The 15,736-nt window shown below is 38.4% G+C and overlaps 2 protein-coding genes across 2 annotated transcripts; both read left to right on the forward strand.

Annotated features, from left to right (window-relative positions):
• Positions 1-1,226: 1,226 nt before the first annotated feature.
• On the forward strand, positions 1,227-10,423 carry hsd11b1la (hydroxysteroid (11-beta) dehydrogenase 1-like a). The gene is made up of 6 exons (XM_080877542.1): positions 1,227-1,334; positions 3,519-3,649; positions 3,792-3,995; positions 4,073-4,166; positions 5,772-5,937; positions 6,026-10,423. The coding sequence occupies exons 1-6, from the start codon at positions 1,250-1,252 to the stop codon at positions 6,207-6,209; spliced, it is 864 nt and encodes a 287-aa protein (XP_080733668.1). The 5' UTR covers positions 1,227-1,249; the 3' UTR covers positions 6,210-10,423.
• Positions 10,424-10,945: 522 nt separating this feature from the next.
• LOC308393621 (hydroxysteroid 11-beta-dehydrogenase 1-like protein) lies at positions 10,946-15,182 on the forward strand. Its single transcript, XM_080877543.1, has 6 exons — positions 10,946-11,059; positions 13,618-13,748; positions 13,950-14,153; positions 14,236-14,329; positions 14,741-14,906; positions 14,988-15,182. The coding sequence occupies exons 1-6, from the start codon at positions 10,978-10,980 to the stop codon at positions 15,169-15,171; spliced, it is 861 nt and encodes a 286-aa protein (XP_080733669.1). The 5' UTR covers positions 10,946-10,977; the 3' UTR covers positions 15,172-15,182.
• Positions 15,183-15,736: the final 554 nt, after the last annotated feature.

The following is a 15,736-nucleotide window of genomic DNA, read 5'->3' on the forward strand; positions in this document are numbered from 1 at the left end:
GCTCTTTCGGCTCCGAACCGGCTCTTCAGGTTGTTTTGTTGCTTTAATTAATTTATTATTAACAATAATATAAAATTATGCACAAAAGGAATTACTAACATAAAAACAAGTGGTTTTATTTATATATGTTTATATATAAATATATGCGGTGGCCCCTAGAGACAAAACACGTACAAACTCCAAAACACATTTCTAGCATGAACTGAACTTCCAAAGCAGAGCTACTAGATCACTTAAATTACACAATTGAAAGCATGTGTGTATTGTTTGTGTATTTATACACAGGCACTCATATATATATTCAAATAATTTAAAAAAAAGTTCATTTACCTGTTATTACCACACACCAAATCCGGTCGTTGGTACTTGCTGGCTTGTGTAGCCACAAGATAACAAAGGCTCAACACTGTACCCAGCATCCTGGAGCACTTCTGTTGTCTTTTGTACGTGTTTTGAGTTTTTATGTGCTTCTGAGTTTTTATATGCTTCTGAGTTTTTACGTGCTTCGGAGTTTGTACGTGTTTTGGAGTTTTTACGTGTTTTGGAGTTTGTACGTGTTTTTACGTGTTTTGGAGTTTGTACATGCTTCAGAGTTCGTACGTGATTTGAAGTTTGTATGTGCTTTGTCTCTAGGGGCCACCGTAAATATACTTTTATTTATTCACTCCACATAAAATGTAATAAATAAATCATATAATACAAAACTCAACTATTCACATTTCAAGTTTTAACTATTTAAATTTTCAGCTTTTTCCTTTCACAAATTTAAAGTGAAAAGAACACAAAACACTGCAAACCACAACACAATTAAATATAAATTATAATATGAAAACTAAAAGAACATGCATATTCTCTGTCATATGGACCTGCATGAATAAACTTTCTCAATCCTTTATCATCTGCAACTGAAAATAGTTGTGGATGATTACTATACCTTTCTAATGTTGTTGTCCCTGCCTCTCTTTCTCTCTCTCTGGCTCTGTTCCTGTGCTACTGAGTGTAACTACCGCCCCTCCCCCCTCTGCCCAGCGTAAAGCACAAGGCTCGCGTGCAGAGTGAAGCGGAAAAAAGTGCGAGAGAGAGGCTGAGAGAAAGAAAAAAAACAAAAACCCACGTGACGGCTCGCGATAAGGAGCCGGCTCGCGTCGTTCACGTCAAAGAGCCGGCTCTAAGAGCCATTTCGTTCGCGAACGACCCATCACTAGAAAGTTGGCAGAAACTTCCGATCAGTTGCTACCAAACTGCCATAATGGGCGCTGTCACAAAAATTCTTTTAGCTAGTATATGTGTTGCTTTCCTGGCTGCCAAATGGACTTCACCCAGATTTGATGCTGGTAAACTCTGTTCTTTGTCATTGTGAGAAAGTACTTGTTTGTTTTTAGTTGCAAACTTGCAGCAGGCATGCAGGTTTGTCCAGCAGACAATAATGTGTTAGGTGGTGTTGGACCTACAGTGGTCCATACATATGCGTGGTATGGATTTGCAATGTATAAGTTGAAAACAGCTAAATAGAGTCACGCTTACGGATTTAATTAACTTAAAAATGAAGATTTCACATGAAAAAGGTAAGACTCACGTGAAGGAGTCCTAGCTAGCCTACTCGGTTATGTCACAGTTATAACTTAGTATCTCGTAACACCTCACTATTATAGTCATAATTACAATATTTTACGTCATTTTTTTTCCTAATTATTATGAATTAAATCATGACGGATTTTCTTGTTTTTTTTTCTTGTTTGTTATACATATGAAGTCTGTTTTTAATAGATATCTAATACATGTGCAGTCAACTTTGATTTGATTTTTGAAGCTCAAAAGCACCCGGGCCAATAATTTGAGGCTTTATGGTCAGGTATAGCCAGATTAAGGAGATAAAAGATCTGAAGTTGAGTCCAAGAAATCAATTTGCATGTTCAATATGGGTTTCAAAGAATTAGTGATGGAATCAAAGGCTGAAAAAGCAAAAAACATGAGCTATAAAACCAGAAACCACAGGAATGTTTAAATTACCAGTTACATTCTTGAAAAAAAATAATGTACAGAAGGCCCGGAAAACAACAAAAACAACAGCAGATATCTATAGATATCAGCATTCTGAGTAAAAATGCCAGGTCAGACTTTGCTATTTAAAAAAAAATTATACATAAAATCTGAAAAAATTAAACCAACAATTCATATTAGAATTATAGAAATAATAGAATACATGCCACATTATTAACAAATAAAAGGCAGTTTTATGGTGTGGGTGTGTATTACTGCCAATTTGGAAAGGTAATAGTAACAATTTAATGATTTGTTCAAGAAATGTATTAGAAACAGTACAAAGTGAGCGAGTAATTGATAATAATCTGCTCTCCGCATGTGACCAAGGCCTTACCAAAGAGAGAATGCAGCATTTATTCACATTTTGAGAACACACTGTAGAGTCAATTTTCCGCAAGCAATGAAATTATGCGGTCCATGTCAGTGAACTAGTGTTATGTATACTTGCATATCCCATGTGCTCTACTCTGCAACACTGTAACCTTATAAAATACCACATTTTTTTAAAGCTTAAATGCCTATATTTCACAAATGTACGACAGCGCAGGACGATTTGTTTCAGATGCCTTGTGTTTGCTTTGGTTAGTAATAAAATGCAGTTTGAATGTCTGCTTCATGAACCCTAACCCTTAATGGGAATAAGAAGTGGAATAAGAGAGAGAGAACATGCAGTTGATAGCACATTTAGCTAAACCTTTGAGGGGAAAACGGTACTGACATATGGCTCCATTCTCCAGCATGGGGAGTGAAAATTTTCAAACCTGCAGGATATTTAAATCTTTATAGCACCAGGCAAAGAATTAAAGCAACAAACAAGTGATATGGGACCTTCAAAAACAAAATACAGCATGGAAATTCTGGTGAAATAAATAAATATCCAATATCCAAGCATTTTACTAGTCCAAATGAAGAGTATGCATTTTGCAATTTCTCAAGATGGAAAAGTTTCAAATGCCCTTTGACCTGAAGCAATATATGGAGGGCTAAGCTTATCTTATCTTTTTAGGGTTTATATCTGCCTAAAGAATGATTCTAGATAAACTAACCCATATGGAAAAGAAATAGTAAAAACTTATATGATTTACTCATGAAAGTGGCCACTTTCTCATTACTTTCATATATTGTTTTAGTAAGTATCCAAAACATACAAGTTTCATTATATAATTCTTCAAGGGATCTTATATCTGTTTTCACTCTTGTATGCTTTTCATACAAGTTTCACACAAGACAGATACAAACTTTATAAGATTTATATATATCTTTTCCATATGGGAAACTATTTCATTGTCATCAAGTTCACTTAAAAACTTTTTCTGCATGCATAGACACATTAATAATGTATGCCATAGTTACTGTGGTCATTTACTCTATTTATTGTTGACTAATAGAAATAACATATTTTTGTTGTTTCTATTAACCTTTCATGTATTAAAACAATTCCATTCCGTGTTGAATACGGTAAACCTTTGTTTCAGATTCTCTCAAAGGGGCTAGGGTACTGGTGACTGGGGCCAGTACAGGTATTGGTGAACAAATGGCGTATCATTATGCCCGCTTTGGAGCCAAAATTGTTATCACAGCAAGGAGGGAGAAAGTCTTACAGCAGGTCAGTTTACGTAATAAACTGTTGAAATTCTGCTCATAAATTGCCATTTACTTGTGTTGGTTTGTGACAGTTATGAATAGACACATTCTGTAGTTCTCTCAATTAACTAACCATGTGCATTTTTAATAATTTTGGCCTTTAGGTAGTAGAAAAATGTCTGAGTTTAGGAGCCCAGAAAGCTTTTTATATAGCAGCAGACATGGCGAATGAGGCTGACCCTGACAAAGTGGTGGATTATGCTCTGGAGAAGCTGGGAGGTTTGGATTACCTGGTCCTCAATCACATTGGGCCTAGCCCCTTCAGCATGTGGAAGGGAGATGTGGATCACACCAAATGGCTGATGAAGGTAACTGAGTATTTTGATGGTCATTCAAAACAGGAAACGGAGAGACTATGCTGATTCATGAATGTTTCTTTGTGAAGGTCAATTTCTTCAGCTATATTCAGATGGCCTGGAAAGCTTTGCCCTCCCTTGAGCAAAATAAAGGATCGCTGGTTGTTGTCTCATCGCTCTTAGGTAGGTTTATTTTTCTTCAGCATTTTTATACTTTATACTTTTTTATGCAGATGATGACAAACTATCAAATACAAATTGTGTGTACACATATATACCTCCTAATACTTTCACCCACCAGATACAATTAAACTGACATTTTTTAAAGGCACTTTCTACTGCAACTGATAAATAAGTACAGTAATACAGTAATTAAGATTAACTTAATGTATTATGATGACAAGAGTTAATAAGCCACTCTGGAGCTTGATTGTGTGCACCAGGTGGCTGGGCCATAAATTCTTGTGGAGCTCAACTAAAACAAGCCCAAAAGGTCTATTGTACCATGGGTCAACTATCTGCAGGAGAATCTGTAGAGGGAAAGTGTTTTCTGGATTGGGCGCCAGTCAAAGTCACAAGTACTGATAGTCTAGTTGTTGGCTTTTTTGCTGTAAGGGACATGGGGACATCTTTAATGGGGAAGGAGCCTAAGTTTTGGTAGGAAGTTGAGGAATATGAAGCATGAAAGTGACCACAAAGCTGACCGCAGAAGCAAAGCTGTCGATTTCCTGGTCAGTCTACCTTGTTATGCTCGTTTATTTATATGGGCTGGCGGTAGTGACCAAAAGAATAAGATTTGCAGATACAAGTGGCTGAAAAAAGTATCCTTCACAGGGTGTCTGGGCTCACTCTTAGAGATAGGGTGAGGACCTCAGTCATTTACAATGTGCTTTAAGTAGAACTCTTAAGTAGACCTCTCCTGGCATGTCAGACTGGCAGGAGGCCTCAGGGCACACACAAGTATGACAGGAGAAATTAGATCTATTGGGTACCATGGGAATGCCTGGGTATTCCCCTAGAGCACAGTTGTCAAACTCCAGTCCTCGAGGGCTGTTGTCCTGAAACTTTTAAATGTGTCCCTGCTGCAACACACCTGAATAAAATTAGTAGGTCATTAGCAAGACTCTACAGAACTTGACTGGATGTTGAGGTGGCAATTCAGCCATTTGATTCATGTTACAGCAGCTCATGAGTGAATGAACATGGTGCAATAAAAGTACTTTAAGAAGTACAGTTTCCAAAACCATCCATTGTGGTTTGTGATTCAGGGAGCAGTTGAAAGAAGCTTTGTTAGAATAAAAGTGACCAAAGTTGAAAAGTGAACTAAAGGTCAGTATATTAGAATCAGCAAACTCTAAGAAAAGTATTTTACCTGCATCAAGTTGGTTATTTTTTCCTGCTCATTACCTGCCCACCTTCCCTTCTGCAGTGGCGCTGGGCCCCTCAGCAGAGCCCCTTAACACAGTTTGAGAACAGCTAAACTAGACCAAAAGATGAAAAGTTGGACTTCCAGAGCTCAGAGATTTGAAATGGCCAAAGGGGAAACAGAAGTTACACCAAACAACTGACATTCAGTACAGACAAATGAATAGAAATTTGTGAATCATATACAATAACAGACGATTACAAGAGCAATATTAAACACAGGCTTGAGCAAAAGAGCAGTTCTCTAATGCGTTTAAAATGGACTTTGACTCCCCGTCGTAACCAGTTCTGACAGTGTTTGAAAGCTCCAAGAAAGCTACTGAAGACGCTTCTCCTACTCTAACAGTTGTTGATGCTTCACAGGTAAAATAACTTCTCCTTTCGTGGCGCCATATTCCTCAACCAAATTTGCCTTGAACGGGTTCTTTGGGTCTCTTCGTCATGAGCTGGCTATGAAGAAGAGCAACGTGTCCATCTCTGTCTGCACACTCGGTCTCATTGATACCGACTCAGCTATGGAGAAAGTCCGGTTAGTCAAATATATGTATGCAGAAATATTTGACATTGTGTATTTTGAGATATTTTTGAATTAAGTGTAAGAATTTTCTCTATCCTAGGGGCGTCACTGTTGTACCAGCCTACCCCGCCACAGATGCTGCATTGAACATCATCATTACGGGATCTACAAGGCAGCCAGAGCTTTTCTACCCTTGGTTCACATACTTTATGGTTATCACCAAAGACTGGTTTCCTTCTCTCACAGATTATATGACCCAGAACTCCTACAACTACATCCCATGAAGAGCATTTATTCAGCACAACTGAAGCACAATTATACATGTTCCTAATTATAAATATCAACATTTAATTTGGATTTTGGCCTAGCTCTTTGACATTTTGATGCACCCAGTTTTGCGGGAACATTTCTGACATTTCAGTTTCCACTTTTCTCATCATTTCTTTGAGAACAGTCCAGTAATAAAATGTATACAGATAGAAAAGCTCAGGACTTGGGATTTTACTTTTTAGGCTACTATTTTAACATTTTAGACATTAGTGTCTGTGTCAATAGTACAGCCACTGCTGTCCAAACATTATTGCACTAGTACTTGAAAACTCAGAAGAAAAAAGTCTGATTTACTACTGATAAGACAACCTCACCCCTCCATTCAGCCCTCCCACACACAGACACAATACCTCACATGAGATTTGGTTATGAAATAAATGAATACGTTTCGTGTTGCTGCTGTTGCTGCTGATAATGAACACAAAAAAATAAACCAGCTTCCTCCTGACATGTTTGTTGGTGTTAATTGTGGTTAATGAAAGGAAGGAAAGGTAGATCATAATAACAGACCACATAAGTCATCCATAGTCTGACAGAAATATCTTTTTACCATAAAATGCAGTTTAGCATATTCCAGGTCAGTACAGCTTAGTGGAGAAGAGCAGTCAGGAAGCTACTTGGGTGACACAATAGAGAAGCCCAAAGCAAACAAAGTCAAGAATGAAATAACGTGAGGTATGATAATGCACATAAAAGCAAATGGAAAAAAATGTTTTTTTTGCCAGTGAAATATTTGTTCTGCACCTTGAAGGTATGAAGACCTAATAACTTTAAATTTAGATTTTTTCTTGTATGTGCTAACCCCAATGCCACTATTAGTGTTTAATTATGGAGCTACAAAAAGGTTAGCCTACTATTGCAATTGTCTGCTTTGACTGACAGCCACAGGCACAACGAAACCTAGGTCATTTATACTGCGCCAAATCACAACAACAGTCAATAAGGCACTTTATATTGTAAGGTAGACCCTACAATAATACATAAAACAATCATATGACCCCCTTTGACAAAGCACTTGGTGACAGTGGGAAGGAAAAACTCCCTTTTGAATAGGAAGAAAACTATTTGAAGCTCTGAAACCTGACTGAAACTCTTCAAATAAACCATATTATTTAAAATAATGATTAATGATACTTGTTATGTGGTCTGTTGATCCAAGTCTGCAGCACAAGTTGAAAGGAAAAATCAAAAAGAATATCACAAGGAATAGTAGTACAAGACTTATAGATCAACTTTAATGTAAAATATTCATATTCAAAAGATCCAGAGACTGGTTGAAAGAAATTGACCAAAACTAAAGTTTCACCGTAGCTTACCAGCACAAGGAAGGAAACACAGAAAATTTGCAATCTGTTATATCAGTATCTTCAAATTATAAAATTGATGGAAAGAATATAGTTTTTGATTTTTTCCCCCTGCAATTCTTCTCTCCACACTCCAGTCCATTAGGTGGCAGTAATGGGCTTGTGCCTTCCCACATGGCTAGGTTCAGTGGTTGCACAATGAGAGTGTAAAAGGCAGAAAGTCAAAAGAGCACTGAGATTTAAAAGGCTGATTAGCTCACAGAAGGCAGGCAAGAAGGTGACTGCACTGGAGTAATGATGTCAGTACTGGCAGATGATGGTTTATGACTAAACCATCATCTGCATCAGCGCCCAAATAATTGGTCACATATGTGCACGTTAAATTTCACTGGTAAATGTGAGCCACCTGCTAATGGTTCAGAACAGTATATATTCCTCAAATGTTTGTTTTCTGCCATTTTATTCTGTATTTGTCTTTTCAGACCTCTAACAGCAGCATGTTTACGAGGAGAAGGTTCTCACAGACCAGCAGGAGAGGAACTCCAGTCTGGACCAGGATGGCCCAGAGCCTCCACAGATTAAAGAGTAACAGGAGGAACTTTGTAGAAGTCATGAGGGCGAGCAGGTTGGACTGAAGCAGGAGACTGATACCTTTATGGAGATTCCTCCTTATGAGTAAAGTGACCACAGCTCTCCTGAAGCAGAGAGCCAAGCTCATAAAGAAAGCCAGCATGTGGACTCGGGAGAAATAATTAGAAATGCAAAACCAAAGAAAAGGAGACTTAACAGAAAGCAAAGTAACAGAAAGAAAAGTCTCAGCCCAAATTTTCCAGTGGTACAAACCACAGGCAGGTGCCAGGTTTGTCCCACCAGGAGTGATTCAAAGATTAGGAAGACCTGTGCACAATGCAAGAGATATATCTGCAAGGAGCATGCACACACTCTCTGCACATCATGTGTACAGTAATGCAGACAAAACACTTGACTGCTGGACAAGAACATTTCCATGTTCTGACTATTTCACTGATGTTGGTTCACAATTGTATGTGAACCATTGCCTATGATAGTAATATTTGAGGAGAATATGAGGGTTAGAGCTGCTTTAATATTGAGACCTCAGCACCATCTAGTGACAGTATGGAGGACTCATCAGTGGCGTCGTTAGGCCTATTTTAGGGGTGCTTAAGCCTCCCTAAAATATTCTTAAGCCCCCCTAAATAATTTGGTGTTTATTTATTTATTTATTTATTTTATTTATTCAATTGTTTTTTGCAATTGGATCCCCCATAGCTGTTGGTCTCAGAGCAAAGCTCTACAAGTTCTCAGCAGTCTATGCACTACTGATGTTTCTGTCTGTAACCGAAGGACTCCACAAATTCCTGCAGAAAGAGACTTTAGACCTGGCAGAAGCTTTTATCTGCAAACAAGCTGTGTGTGAGACACTTAAGGGCAAACACTCAGATGCATTTGCTACAGAGCTGTATGAGAAAACCAAGGCCCTGTGTAACACCCACAGTATCCCTGAACCAGGTGCCAAGACAAGGCACAAGCAGAGGAAAATGGAGGATTTTGTCCTGGAGGCAACTGTGGGTTCACGCACTGAATTGAACAACTCAGACACATTGAAAAGAGAGTTACTTTTCCCTTGTGTGGATCGGATGGTTGGCGAGCTTGATCAAAGATTTTGCAGTGTAGACGCAGGGCTGCTAAAAGGCATCCAGGCATGCAGTCCTAAATCTGAGAACTTCTTGAGTGAACCACACTTGAATGAACTTGCAAAGCACTATAGACTTGACCTGAAAAAAGAGGAGGTTCTGGTGGCCAGAAACTTTCTTACCCGGAAAACAGAGGCTGGATGTCCACCCAAAAATATGTTGTCTGTGTACAACCTCCTCGATTCAGACATGTTTCCCTCTCTGAAGGCAACCATCCAAGTTGCCCTAACAGTGCCTGTCAGCAGCTGCTCGTGCGAAAGGTCCTTTAGTGCACTGCGTCGGCTGCACTGCGTCGGCTGCACTGCGTCGGCTGCACTCCTGGCTGCGTCAAACAATGGGTCAGAAAAGACTTCACGGTCTTGCAGTCATGTCTATTGAAAAAGACATGAAAAAGCATCTGAGTCACAACAGAGTGATTGACCGATTTGCCACTCTTAATCAGAATCAGAATCAGAATCAGAAAGGGGTTTATTGCCAAATGTTGAGCAGGTTTACAACATTAGGAAATTGCTGCGGTGCTTCAGTGCAAACATAGTGTCATAAATAGCACTTAAATAGACGTCACTTAAATAGACGTCATTCTTTGATGCTTCCACCCACCAAGTAACTGGTGATTGCAGCCATAAAAATGATGTATTTTTTTATTTTCAGTTTTTTTCTTGTTATTGATGCAGCAAACACATTTCTTCTGTTTTCTTGTTGTACTGTATTATAAAACAGACTGAAATAAAACAATAGATCTATTGGTGGCCTAGGATGTTTAATCTGTCCAAAAAAGTAGGAAAACAATTTCTCAGTCTTGTTTTCTGTTTGTGAAATTTTGTGCTCATTCACTACGTTCGTTCATATCGTGTGCATCTCTTGGGGGCTAAGCCCCCCCTGTCCTTAAAACCTAGTGACGTCCCTGGGACTCATCATATCTGTGGTGACTGTTGAGTAACTATGTATACCTGTAAAGCTAGTTCTCATTCCTTCTGAGTCCCTGTTAGTATGTTAACTAATAATTGATCAACAAATTGATTTACTCTGCCTGACAGAAACCTGTTTACAGCAGGATGATTATGTTAGTTTAAATGAATCAACACTAATTGTCAGAATCCTCGAAGCTCAGGCCGAGGGTGCAGTGTGGCAGCAATTTTCCACACTAGATTATTAAACCAAAATCAAAGACCAAGACTGAGTTTGAATTCATTTGAAAGCCAGATGCTTAGCCTTGTCCACCCCAACTGGAAAACTCAAAAACCAGTCTCATTTGTTATCATCTATCATCCAACTGGGCTGTACACAGAGTTTCTGTCTGATTTCTCAGGCTTTTTGTCTGATTTAGTGCTCAGCTCAGATAAATAATTATTGTGGGTGATTTTTTTTTAACATCCATGTAGATGCTAAACATGACAGACTAAAACTGGCATTTGATGTCTTATCTTTTTGGATTTATTTATTGCTAATTAAATCAAACACTGTGCAGTTTATTAAATAAAAAGTTAAAGCTACTGTAAGGAAATGTGTTGATAAAAAAGCACTTTCTCTTTGCATTTGAGGGCGGGCCTTATTGAAGTTCACCACTTTTGAAAACACGCCTCCTTACAGAGTGACAGGAGGAGTGTGAATGGGATGCGGTTGCATAAAAGGCAGTTTGTGTCCTCAAACGTGAACTGTCTAAAGCCCAACACTTCAAAACAACTAGCAGCCAGCTGTTAAAAATGGAAGCTTTCATAAAGATTATTTTAAGTTGGATATTTGTTGCTTTCCTGGCCATCAGATGGACCAGCAATTTTGATGCAGGTAAAGTACGATTATGTTTATTGTTACTGAGTGCAAGTATTAATCTATATTTATCTGTAAACTTTGGTTCAATGACCTAAAGAGCAGTTCTGCTGATAAAAGACGGTGCTATTAGAGCTACAGGTTGCAACAGGCTGGGGTGTTGTTTATGGAATGAATGGCGTGAAAACAGTGTATGAAAGCATTTTAAAGGAGTCTGCATATGACATTTACTTAGGTTAGACGTTAAAGTTAAAAGATTCATACGAGGTAAAAGATCATTGCACTCTGTAGTTAATGTTTGACTGATTGAAACAGTTGTGCGGACAATAAAAACGTGCAGTGCCTTCCAAAACTGAAGTAGTTATCTTTTAACTCATGACCTTGCTTTTGATTTTGATTGAGGCTTAAAAGTAATCTCTAATAAACATCTGTACGTTGACGTGTGCATCAATTAAGCAGATAACAGGTCTGAAGTGACGTTCAACTGTTGAACTTGCATTCAAATGGTTCACAGGAAATAACATGAATCTAAGACTGCTGATAGAAATAGCAGGAGGAATTCTGCTACCACTTGTCAGATTCAGTTAAATGCTGCAAAACTGATGGCACAGAAGTTCCCATTACAGATGAGTAATGATCCAAACACACAGCAAAAGCAAGCCAAGTGAATGAATTTGTGAATTATATATTCCTGTATTCTCCTCGTCACCTACTCCCAGATATTATAGTTTGCATTTTCCGTATCAAATGTTTGCCATACAGTCAGGACTGTGAAACTTAAGCTCATCCGAATGAAACATGTAAAGTCATTACACATAATAAATAAACTCATATAACATAATTTTCTGATTTGCATGGACCAAACATATCTCTTTAACAAGGATAGTAAAGGTTTATTGTTTTTAGGATATTTTATGAAAACAGTAAGCAATTTAATGACTTTAAAGTGCAAATGAAATCTGAGTGGAATGATTTGCAACTCTCAAAACCCGTATTTTATTCACAATAGAACATGGAGAACTTACAAAAGCCGGGAAAATTCACCATTTTAAGAATAATATTAGCTCATCTTGAACTTGATGGAAGCCACATGTCTCAAAAATGTTGGGGCAGGGGCAACGAAAGACTAGAAGAGTAAGTGGTACAAAAAGAAAAAGCTGGAGGAAAACGTAAAATAGCAAAAACTTGAAATATCCTATCACTGACATTATATAACGTCATCAAAAGATTCCAGGAGTATGGAAAAGTTTCTACATGCAAGAGATCAGGTGTCTCTGCAGCATTGCATTCTGATTCTGTTTGATTGTAACGGTTATATTTATATATGGTAAATGGACTAGTTCTTATATAGCGCTTTTCCACTCTTCTGAGCACTCAAAGCGCTTTACACAACTTGTGCATTCACCCATTCACACCCATTCGCACAAGCACAACTGACATTCACACACATTCATACTCCGATGAATGCATCGGAGAGCAATTTCGGGTTAGTATCTTGCCCAAGGATATTTGGCATGCAGACTAGGGGAAGCCGGGAATCGAACCACCAACCTTCCGATCAGTAGATGACCTGCTCTACCACCTGAGCTACAGCCACCCAATATATATATCAAAATAATAATAATAATTCCTCACTCGCCCTGCAAGATCAATGTTATTTAAATAGTATGTTCTCTCACTTTAAACATTTGATATGTTTTCTGTTTTCTATATGAATAGAATATGTGTTTATGAGATTTGCACCTCGATTTTTACAGGCAATGAATTTGAATTAATCTGATTTGTGTCAATGAACTGTTGGTTATGCCCTTGCACATGACATGTGCTCCATTCAACAATTACAACGCTTTGCATCCAGCCGGTTTACGACCTACCACACCTTGTATATCACTCTGGCATTTTAAATAAGCATGTTTCACAAATGGACAATAGCATTTAATTTGTTTCCATCTGTAGACATTTGCAGATATACTGATATCTGATATTCCCAAACTTCAGTTCTGTATATTTCTCCTTTTTGTTAATGTGTGGAAACAAGACTTTAACTATTATCAAGCATGAGGGGTGAACACTTAAAAAACTGGATGTCAATGACATTAAAAGATAAGATAAGATCTCAGAATCACTTCAAAAACAAAACAGTGTTTCTTGGACAAAGAGAAGTCCCTGAAAAGGCAGATTATTGATTAAGCACAGTATATGACTTTTTAACCACCTCATACATTACTGTCAAGGCCGAAACTTTTCCAAATGTCCTTCAACCTGAAAGTTTCAGGTTGTGTGGTGTAGGGGTTCCAAATGCAATACTTGGGCGGGCAAAAATAACAAAGTGCAATCTTTTTATTTGGATGGTTGCAAAAAGTCAAAACAGACCATAACACCAAGAGCATATGAGGACACAGTTTTGGCTTGTATTATATTTTATTTATAAAGTGACAATTAACAGCAAGGATTGTTTCCAGGTCGTTGAACACATCTGCATTATTCCTATTAAATGCTTCACTTACACCTTTACCATGTTTGTGTATTAGTATAATGACATGCCATTAGTATAGTATATTTAATCTTTGCCACAGAATCTCTCAGAGGTGCCAAGGTATTGGTGACTGGGTCCAGTAAAGGCATCGGCGAACAAATGGCATATCATTATGCCCGCTTTGGAGCCAAGATTGTTATTACAGCAAGAAGCAAGGACACACTGCAGAAGGTCAGTCAATACAAACTACTCAAAATCTACTAAGATGCTGTCATTTAGTTCTAGTGTTTATGTAAGTCATGTCAGGGATGATATTTTAGAAATCAAGCAGCTCAGAAGGCAGTATGAGGTACATGAGGATATTCTTTAGTTCTTTGGAGTAGCAGTTTTAGCTATATGACTCATGCCATTCTTATTGATTGTGACTAACAGGTAGTAGAAAAGTGTCTGAGTTTGGGAGCCCAGGAGGCTTTTTATATAGCAGCAGACATGTCCAATGAGTCTGACCTTGATCGAGTGGTAGATTTTGCCTTGAAGAAGCTGGGAGGTTTGGATTACCTGGTTCTCAATCACATCGGCTCGACCCGTGTCGCCATGTGGGATGGAGACGTAGAACATGCCAAGTGGCTGATGAAGGTAACGGAGCGTTTTGATGCTCTATCAGAAACATAAAATGAAAGGAATGCCCTCAGTCATGAATGTTTGTTTGTGTACAAAGATCAATTTCTTCAGCTATATTCAGATGGCCTGGAAAGCTTTGCCCTCCCTTGAGAAAAATAAAGGATCGCTGGTGATTGTTTCCTCACTTGCAGGTAGGTTTGTTTTTATAGTTCAACCAAAGCACAAAAACAGTCACCTTAAGCCACTTTACATCGTAAAGTAAAGACCATGCAATAATTCGGAGAAAATCAAAATTTCAAGTTTTAATTAATTTAGCCACATTAGTGATATTTATCACCTTACCCATCATATGTGTTTTTGCCTAATGTCCTGTAGTGGACCATCCAGTTTTCCTGACACATTCCCTGAGGGGATCCAGTGTAAAGAAAGAAAAAGCTGCCTAGTCAAGCATGCGGAGCGACCCGCTGTGGTGACTCCTTGGTTATCGAACCACATAATGGAGCAACCAAAAGCAGCTCCAAGAATCGATTAGCAGAGGAAAGTCGAGACATGTTAAGTTTGAAAACTCCAGAAAATTCCTAACAGCTGTTGATGCTTCACAGGTAAAATGCCCAGTCCCTTAACAGCTCCATACGTCTCAACAAAAAGTGCCTTGAATGGGTTCTTTGGGTCTCTTCGTCATGAGTTGGCTATGAAGAAGAGCAATGTGTCCATCTCTGTGTGCACACTGGGGCTCATTGACACCGAAACAGCTATGAGCAAAGTCAAGTTAGTATGCATAAAAAGATTTGCAGTCAAATCATTTGTGCTGTTTACATGAGTTAATTGCAAGAATTTTTTGTGTCCTAGGGGAAAGGTTAACATGCCAGCCTACCCCGCCACAGAGGCCGCCCTGAACATCATCATCACGGGAGCTACGAGACAGCCAGAGCTTTTCTACCCCTGGTTCACATACATTTGGACTCTCACCAAAGATTGGATTCCTTCTTTTACAGACTATGTGGTCCAGCGTTCCTACAACTACAACCCATGAAGAACATTTATCTAAAGCACAGTTCTACACCTCTTTAATTAAAAAAACACAGAAATTTGGCTTGGATGTTGGCTTACAGCTTTGCCATTGATTTTTTTAAATGTTGATGTACACACTGGGCAGGATTATACCATGGACAGCTCGTCTGTAGCCGGTGTATGTCACTTTAATTCCTCTGAATCTTAGCCTTCATATTTTAATACACCCAGTTTTATGGCATAATCTTTGACTTTTCCAGTTTCCACTTTTCTCACCTTGCTTTTGAGAGCTGTCCAGTTATGAAATGTCTACGGGGAAAAAAGCTTACGGCTTGAAATTGTTTCATTTTCGTCTCCCTCAAAGAGATTAGCTCCTATCTGCATAGCACAGCCACCGCTGTCCAACCGTTACTGCACCACTAAGTGAAAATTCAGAAAGAAGGCACCTGATTTACTACAAATAAGACTATCTCTGTCTCTCTCACACACTTTCCTTTCATGATTTTCAGCCATGAATGGTATATTAGAGTTTCACATTTCTGCTATTCACTAATAAAAGATGAAAAGCAATAAACATATTCTTTCCT

This window comes from Rhamphochromis sp. 'chilingali' (genome assembly GCF_963969265.1).
Source record: "Rhamphochromis sp. 'chilingali' genome assembly, chromosome: 3".
Classification (NCBI taxonomy): Eukaryota; Metazoa; Chordata; class Actinopteri; order Cichliformes; family Cichlidae; genus Rhamphochromis; species Rhamphochromis sp. 'chilingali'.

Bases quoted from the DNA above. Each gene is read 5' to 3' on its own strand.
- LOC308393621 (XM_080877543.1), top strand. From the start codon at position 10,978: ATGGAAGCTTTCATAAAGATTATTTTAAGTTGGATATTTGTTGCTTTC. The intron at 13,749-13,949 runs GTCAGTCAATAC...TGTGACTAACAG, and splicing joins GCAAGGACACACTGCAGAAG to GTAGTAGAAAAGTGTCTGAG. The intron at 14,154-14,235 runs GTAACGGAGCGT...TTGTGTACAAAG, and splicing joins ATGCCAAGTGGCTGATGAAG to ATCAATTTCTTCAGCTATAT.
- hsd11b1la (XM_080877542.1), top strand. From the start codon at position 1,250: ATGGGCGCTGTCACAAAAATTCTTTTAGCTAGTATATGTGTTGCTTTC. The intron at 1,335-3,518 runs GTAAACTCTGTT...CCTTTGTTTCAG, and splicing joins TTCACCCAGATTTGATGCTG to ATTCTCTCAAAGGGGCTAGG. The intron at 3,650-3,791 runs GTCAGTTTACGT...TTTGGCCTTTAG, and splicing joins GGGAGAAAGTCTTACAGCAG to GTAGTAGAAAAATGTCTGAG.